At 38.3% G+C, this 8,058-nt stretch overlaps 1 protein-coding gene across 1 annotated transcript; it reads right to left on the reverse strand.

Moving 5' to 3' along the window:
• Positions 1-993: 993 nt before the first annotated feature.
• On the reverse strand, positions 994-2,875 carry LOC111596622 (cytosol aminopeptidase). Its single transcript, XM_023310909.2, has one exon. It carries the CDS (start codon positions 2,739-2,741, stop codon positions 1,170-1,172), a length of 1,572 nt encoding a protein of 523 aa, XP_023166677.1. The 5' UTR covers positions 2,742-2,875; the 3' UTR covers positions 994-1,169.
• Positions 2,876-8,058: the final 5,183 nt, after the last annotated feature.

The following is an 8,058-nucleotide window of genomic DNA, read 5'->3' on the forward strand; positions in this document are numbered from 1 at the left end:
CGTGGTGAACGACTAGGAAATACCCTGTAACTCTCGAGTTACAATTGCAATCAATCTGCGCTTCTTTTAAATGCACACAGACAATCATGGATAGACGGCTGAGGCTGGATTGTGCAAAGTATTTTTGCTGCTTATGCTAAAAGATTGATAAAGCTAGGAATTCTGCGACCAGACAAACAATTTGACAGATGGATAGACTGACAAACGGACATGGCTAGATCGACTCAAGAAAATGCATATACTTAAATGAGCTCAGAATATATATATATTTTATGACACCTGCCACATCTCATACTGTCTGTAAAATAAACTTTCACAAAATTCTCACTTTCAATGGGTTCAGGGCATCAATTTAACTGCAGCTTTAATGGATCAGAATTTGTTTGCATAAAAATGTTGGAATGGAAATATTTAATAAATCAATTAAAATTTCACAACTAAACTTCAATTTGTTTGATTTCAATTATAAATAATCTATTTATATTTCTATTTGTATTTCTATTTCCATTTGTATTTCATGTTTCTATTTCTTTTTCTATTCATATTTCTATTCATATTTCTATCCATATTTCTATCCATATTTCTATTCCCATTTCCATACCATTTCTTTTTCCTTTTCAATTTACATTAATTTGCTCATCCATATTTATACTTCTATTTTTTATTTCCATCCCTATTCCTATTTCTTCTCCCATCTCTATTTTGATCCCCATCTCTGCTTCGATCTCTTATTTCTACCTTTCATTTTTACTTCTTTTTCTTTCACATTTCTACTATTAGATTTTCCATACAATTCAGATGCAGCCAAATGTCAAAATAATTTTTTTTAATTGTTCAACGTATTTTTTTTTATTTATCATCCACAGAAATTCCTTTCGACATCCGATAAAGGTGAAAAACAATATACATTACAGCAGTGAATTTTTAAAAGGCAATTTGTGTTTTGTATGGAATCGACGAACAGTTAGTCCAGTTTCAAGGGTTTCATCATTTCTCCATACGCTTCATTTGAATCTCGTTCGTGCTGTCGAACGCAGAGATTCGATTAACTACTGATAGATTTGAATTTAGAGTTTAATTAGGTCACTATCTAGCGCTAACTTGTCCATTTTAAACATGAGCCAACGTACATATGGAAGAAACATATGAAAAACTAATGGAAGTCAGTCCTAGGTTTGAGCGCAAGCTAGCTGATACATAAACTGAATGATCGTGCGAGTGGGACGACCAGTCATACTATCCTTGAGTAGATAGGGTAGAGTATTGATCTTTGTTAGCATGCCGGTGCCGCGAATATCCAGATGCGCCCAGTCCAGACACGGCACCATTGTGTGAAGTATAGCCGCAGCCAGGCAAGATGATGCCGGGCCTCGACCGCAATTGCTCATGTCGTAGGTGGTGTTCTTAGTGACAATGTGTCTGAAGTAGCGGAAGAGGGGCATACGCCAGACTCTATCTCCGGTAATGCCACCCGCCTTGCGGAACTGCTTGGCGACATAGGAAGAGTTGCTCCACAGACCAGTGGCAGAGCCGCCGAGACCGCAGTTAACGCCGTCGCCAATGGAGCCAACGCTAATGATCATCTTTGGCTTGAAGTTGGCCTGGGCGTAAAGCAGTGGATCTGCCAGCATCACAACTGGTGCTTTGTCGACGTTCTTGATGCCAAGTGTAACACCATTCAACAGGGTCACCACATCACCGCATTTGACGGCCATGCCGGATGGCATATGTTCGCAGAGGGGCAAGACAGCCGAGATATTCATGGGTAAAGATAGAGCAGCTGCAGCACGCAGCACACCAACACAGACGGCTGCACCGGACATCGAGCCGCGATACTCATCCATGCCGTCTTTCTTCTTTAGGCACAGGCCGCCGCTGTGGAAGGTCAGGCCTTGGCCAATCATCAATACGGCTTTGTCTTCGGGAGACGTACCGCAGTATGAGCACTCAAGCAGCAGTGGTGGCTCGCAGGAGCCCTTGGCAATCATCAGGAAAGAGTTGAGGCTCATATCCTCGATCCAGTCCATGGAACGGACTTCCACGGTTACACCGCAAGGGCAGAGTGCGTCCACAGTTGCTTGAGCAAAGATAGAAGGCGTCATTTGATTAGCGGGAGTATCCGAGAGTCGACGAGCCAGATTCTGCGACTCTGCCTTGAATAAGCCACGCACCCAAGCATCTTGGTCGCCCTTGCCATACATGTGCAGTTTGGGTGTGGGCAAGCGGTTCTTCTTGCGCTTGTTGGCGTTATAGCGCCACACGGCGAGTGCCGCCCCCTCTGCAGCCTGTTCTGCGAAGTCCATACCATCAACGTGCACCTCGGACATGCGTTGTAGCTGCAACGCCCGTGCGCCAGTTCCAGCGGCAATGCGCGTGTTCTCCATACCCTCGTCCAGTTCCTCGGCTTCGTTATACCCAGCGCCAGACGGACCCATGCCAACGACGGCTACTGTTTGGAACTCACCTTCGAGTCCATTAAACAGTAGCCCTTTTCCGGGCCGCCCGTCCATCCCGCGATCCCGGACCAGGCTCATTATCTTACCGCCGACAGCGTCATCGAGCAGCACACCATTCTCCGAGGACTTAATCGGCTTGTCGCCATCCTTTTGATAGATGCCGACAACAACTCCTTTGGGCTTGTCGCACTTGGTCGAAAATGCACGACATCCCAATGATGCAGACTCATGGCCAAAGAGGCGACGGGCAGAATTAAAAATACGCAATTCACGACAAGCTGGCATTTTGCTTTGTTTTTTGTTTTACGTTTAGAAACGGGGCACACGAATTGTTAATATATATACGTGAATATATGATTAACTGATTAATTTTACTCCACGAAAATTTTTAAAATAAATGAAAAATTTAATGTCCTAATTTATAAATGATAAATATTTTTTTTTTAACGAGCTGTTTCTGTGCTCAATAAGGCAAGTAGCACTAAAGTGAGGATATATAGCCCAGCTGCCTCCGACTCGATTCGAGCTCGAAAATTTTAAGGCAGCGACTACTTTGTTTTCCAAATTTTTCATTTTCTCAATAAGAAAATGAGCTGAACTCGTGTGTCAGGTGTTTGCAGTATCCCGAAACATTTAAGCAGCTTAGCGCAAATGCATTTCATCCTCGTTGAATTTCATTGGCATTTTAATTTGTCGCCGGATGCCGCTGGCCAAGTGCACAAGCCACAACAACAACGATAAGCATAATAATAATAGGTGCACATAATTAATTTTCCAAGCCAGTGAATCAAGCATAATTCGGCTTAATTTTTTGGTGCGAAAACTGCGCTTGAAGCGAGCCATGCCACACAGCAGGCCAAAAGAATATTTAAGCTTGTGCAACGAGACTCTAAAGGGGCTAATCAGCCGCACTTTAAGGCTAACTAAAGCAGCAGCAAAGACAACTTTGGCAAACGTGAGCCAACTGGCATTAAGCTCAACTACTTCTGCAAGCTTCACTCTGTGTTGTGGCAGCTCAGTAAAAATTATCAAGAATTTTATACATTTTTATTTCACACCTATCGTAAAACCCAGCTTATCTTGTTGAAGACTTTTGTTATTGTCAATAAATGCATATTGTGATTGGGCATTAATTAATTGTCACTGCATTTATTCAGTATGGAATGCGCGTGCAATTGTAAAATACAATTTAAGTTTTCATTTAATAAATATTGAAGCTTCAAGCTTTAAATTAATGTGAATAAACAGGTGGCTGGGCCAAGAGCCACAACTCACTTTGAGATTGGAAATTTATGTTTCGACTTTAACACATAAATTTGTCAAATGAAAGTACTTAAAGAATAATTTATAAAATTTATAAAAAAAAAATATATAGAAAATAGAAATATATATAAATATATTAAATATATATATTTCTTTTTTTTTATAAATAAAAATAAATATAAAATATATAATGTGAAAATTATAAAATATAAATAAAATATTTAAAAAATATATATATATATATATATATAAACATTAATTTAAGTTTAAATTTAAATTAAATATATATTTATATTTAATATGTATTAGTATAAAAATTGTATAAGAAATTTTAAATAAAACAAAATGTAATATATAAATATTATAAAACATAAATAAAATATTAAAAAAATAATTTTTAATGATGCTTGCGTTTGTTTTTGTTGTAGAATTTCAATTAATTGGATTTTTAGCTAAATTTTGATTTCTAGACTGCCGATACTGTTTTGGATTCTGACTGGCTGTGAATATTAATTGATTTGTGTATATTTGTTTATATATATATACCTAACAGAAAAGGAATCTTAAAGGAGCAATATATATATATATATATATTCCCAACTATAAAAGGGAGCTCAACAAAGCCTTCCTTAGAGTAGAGTTTGATATATTGTTAAACTGATTTCAATTTGATTATATAATAACATTTACAGTTACTAATTAATGTCTACTTTATCTGTAAGCTGCCATATCGAAACTAACTGCCATTGCTCCGTTCACGTTCACGACGAGTAATAAATTGCTTTAAATTTGCAATTAAAATTTAGCATCGTCTGTATTCACATATTATTTGTGCAGTTTTAATAATGCTTATCGTGCTGGCCATGCACAAATAATTACGATTTGTATTTGTCAAGCAGCAAATGGAATTCAATTTTAGTTCAGCAAAGTTTGGATTTATCTTTGGCAAAATGTTTGAGCACGGCCAACTGCCAACTGCCAACTGAGAGCTGAGAGCTGGCAACTGGCAAGTGCCAGAAGCATAAAAGTGTTCAAATGGAAATACGAATTTGTAGCTCGGTATTTGTCTTGCATGGGCCAAGCAAGTCTGTGTGTTTGGACATATCTGGAACTGGACTTGGTTTAGGGTGTGCAAATTAACCCAATAATCCTGATGCAGCAGCAGCAGCAGCAGCAGCTGAAATGCCCGAAACCAAATTTGAAATTTTGTTATTTCTCACCTTTGCGCTTGACCTGCTCGCTTGATAACACAGACACACGACCAAGACAGATAGATACCAGCAAATGGATGTCCTGCAGCAAAGCACACACACCCACACACACCCACACCCACAAAGAGTAATGCAAACAGAGACAAAGGGACAACAGAGTGGGAGAGACGAAGCTTGTGGCTTAGCTTTTTGGTCCAACTGCTTGCCTCGTAGTACAATCATAAATGTCGCCTTGTTGGATGATAAAATATTTGCTTAAGTTGAATAGTTCAAAGTATTTCATTTTAAATTAACATTTGTTTTTGCGCACTCAGTTGGAATTATGCAATGTGCTCGCCGATAAGCTCATTTCAAGCGATTTGCCCGAGGCGCAATCTTTGCCTTTTGCGCTTTCAGTTTTGCCCAATTCAAATGGAATAGAAATTGTACGTTATTAAATGTGCTTTAAGTCCAGCTTTAAGGCATAGTTGAAGTCAGTTTGGGGCCAGGTAGCATGCGAAATGGCATAAAGCAAAGTTTAAGCCATAATTTAGCTGGCTCGCTCTCAACTTTTGGCCATGCACTTTGTCTAGCTTCAGTTAACACGCTCGCATACAACTCGCACCGAGTGTAACCTCCCTCCTGATCCCTGGCCTGTGACCCATGTGTGTGTGTGTGTGTGTGTGCGATGCTCACGCATGAACACATTTTCGGGTCGCATTTGATGCTGCAGCTGTGCAAAAGGACTTCGCAGTCCTATTAAGCGGCTTACAAGTAAAATGCTGCCAGATTTTAATTGTCTGCACGGAAGAAGTCGAACAGTTTGAGCATAACAGCAGCAACAACAGAAAAGCACGTAGCACACATAGGGGCCACGTTGCGTATGCGCAATGTGACATAGACTGCTGCGGGCTTATTTGGCATAAGCACGTGTGTGCATGTGCGTGTGTGTGAGTGTCTCTTAAGTAAATTTCAGTGTACTACATGGGCCAGGCAAACACTTACGGTCTGTTGCGCATCAGTTGCTTGTCATGGTTTGGCAGCCAACCAAACGAACGAACAATGCTGCGCCACCTGAATTAATTGTACCTGGCTGTAATCGAGGCCTTCGCACACTTCTATTAACTGATCAAATTTCAATGCAATTTCTGGCGCCAGATTCAATTAGACGAAATAGACAATTATTTTTCTTTTATTTTCACTCTGCGTGCGATAAACTTTAAATTGTTTTTTAATGGTATTTGCCGTATAATCGAAATAAATATAAGAAGAAGAAAAAAAAGAAACAAAAAGAGATTAACTGCTCGAGGGGTTTCGGCTAAAATTTGCAATTTGGATATTCAACGTGCGCTGGACACAATAAAATAATGAGCACCAAATTACACAAAGCGTGGAAAAATGGCCGCGAGCACCATTAACCGGGCCCCAAGAGTGGAAGGCGCCGAAATGAATTCTAAAAGCTTTTGCGCCAAAGTGTTGACAACCATTTTTGGTAATATGCTCAAGCAGGCAGGCCGGGCAGGCCAGGCAGTCCACGCTGGCCAGGCTATGGCACCCTGCAGCGAGCAAAAGGATGCTAAAACAATTACAAGGACTGGCAGGGCAGCAACAGCAACAGCAACAGAAACAGCAACAACAACAAAGACAACGACAATGACAGGCGCAGATTCCAGCAAAATTTATTTGCTGTGCGATAATTTTTAAGAACAAAGACGAACATTTTCCTAGAGCCTCAGCGAACTGGGCAACAGGAGTGTGAGCGAGCGCCCCACCTCGACTCGACCTTTAGATATAAGCCAAAGCGCTTTAATTAGCCCCGGCCAAACTCTACAATTTTAATCAAACTCACAAATTTCAAATAAAATTGTGCTGAAATTAAGTCAAAAACACAAATCATCTACTTGACCCACAAATTTCAGATGGTTTATATATATATATCTATATGGCTGCAATATTTCATTTGACTTGCTGTCAAATTAGCCGTGGCAAATTATTTTCAAGTACTTTTTTGTTGTTGCTTTTCATTTTGCTCTTCCTTTTTTCCTCTCGCTTTTTTAAGAGACTGATTTAATTTCTGTTTCGGCAACTTTTCTAATTCTTTTGTGATTGTTATTTGCGCCTTAACTTTTTTCTTCGCCTTGTCTTTAATTCCTTATGGCCAACAATTTGGGGTAGTTACGCATGAAAATGTGCCTTGCGCTGTGCGATTCTGATAAGAATTTGTAGACGGGCTGCAGTTGGATAACCGACTGCGGCATACTCTATATTTGCTAAAATTTGCTTATATATTTTGAGTTGTTTGAGGGAGTTGAACTAAGATGATATTGAGAATAGCGTTGAGAACGAAGTTTTGAAGCTGAACCAACTCGGATTTCTATACAGTTTAATTTTATATATTATCTAGGAACTAATAACATTACAGAGAGTTGGCTTCAATCCCATACCCGAAGTGTTCGAAAATTTGTATTGACTTTCATTTTACATACAACATATATTAATCTAAAAACATATTTGTATGTACTGCCAAGCTAATATACCCTTAACTACACAAAGTACAACTTACTCTGCACTTAAAGTTAATGAAGAAATAAAGTTGATTATATTTTTTAGACCCACAAAGTACAGTACATAAAAATATTTTTGCTTACTTTATAGATAATTTTTTATTAAAAATTTAATTTTTTTTACAACTAAACGCTTAGAAACTAAAATGTCGTCGATTTAACTTAAGTACAGATAGAAAAGTATGCTAAAAATTCATGTTTCCATAATTTCATATTCTGCTCTCGGCAAGTCAGCGGAAATATTGTAAAATCAAATTTAGTAAATAACACATGCAACAATTTTACATACATAATAGTGTGGTGATCGAGGACTTTGAATGAGTGAAAGTAGACTTGAAAGTGAAACGGCATAAATGACGAAATGCTTTTGCTATTATATATAATGTATATATTATATTATGTCGTATATAACTATGGACCGATTTGATGTAAATTGTTTGCTATATATATTATGTTTAAGTGTAAATTATTTTTATGTAATTCAGCTTCAATGTTTTGTTATGTTTTGTTATACGATTATATTGCTTATTGAAAAGTTCTTGAAAAGCAGATTCTCATTAATATATATATATATATTAATATGTA

The sequence above is a fragment of the Drosophila hydei genome, unplaced genomic scaffold (assembly GCF_003285905.1).
Source record: "Drosophila hydei strain 15085-1641.00,03,60 unplaced genomic scaffold, DhydRS2 tig00008134-arrow-pilon, whole genome shotgun sequence".
Taxonomy (NCBI): domain Eukaryota; kingdom Metazoa; phylum Arthropoda; class Insecta; order Diptera; family Drosophilidae; genus Drosophila; species Drosophila hydei.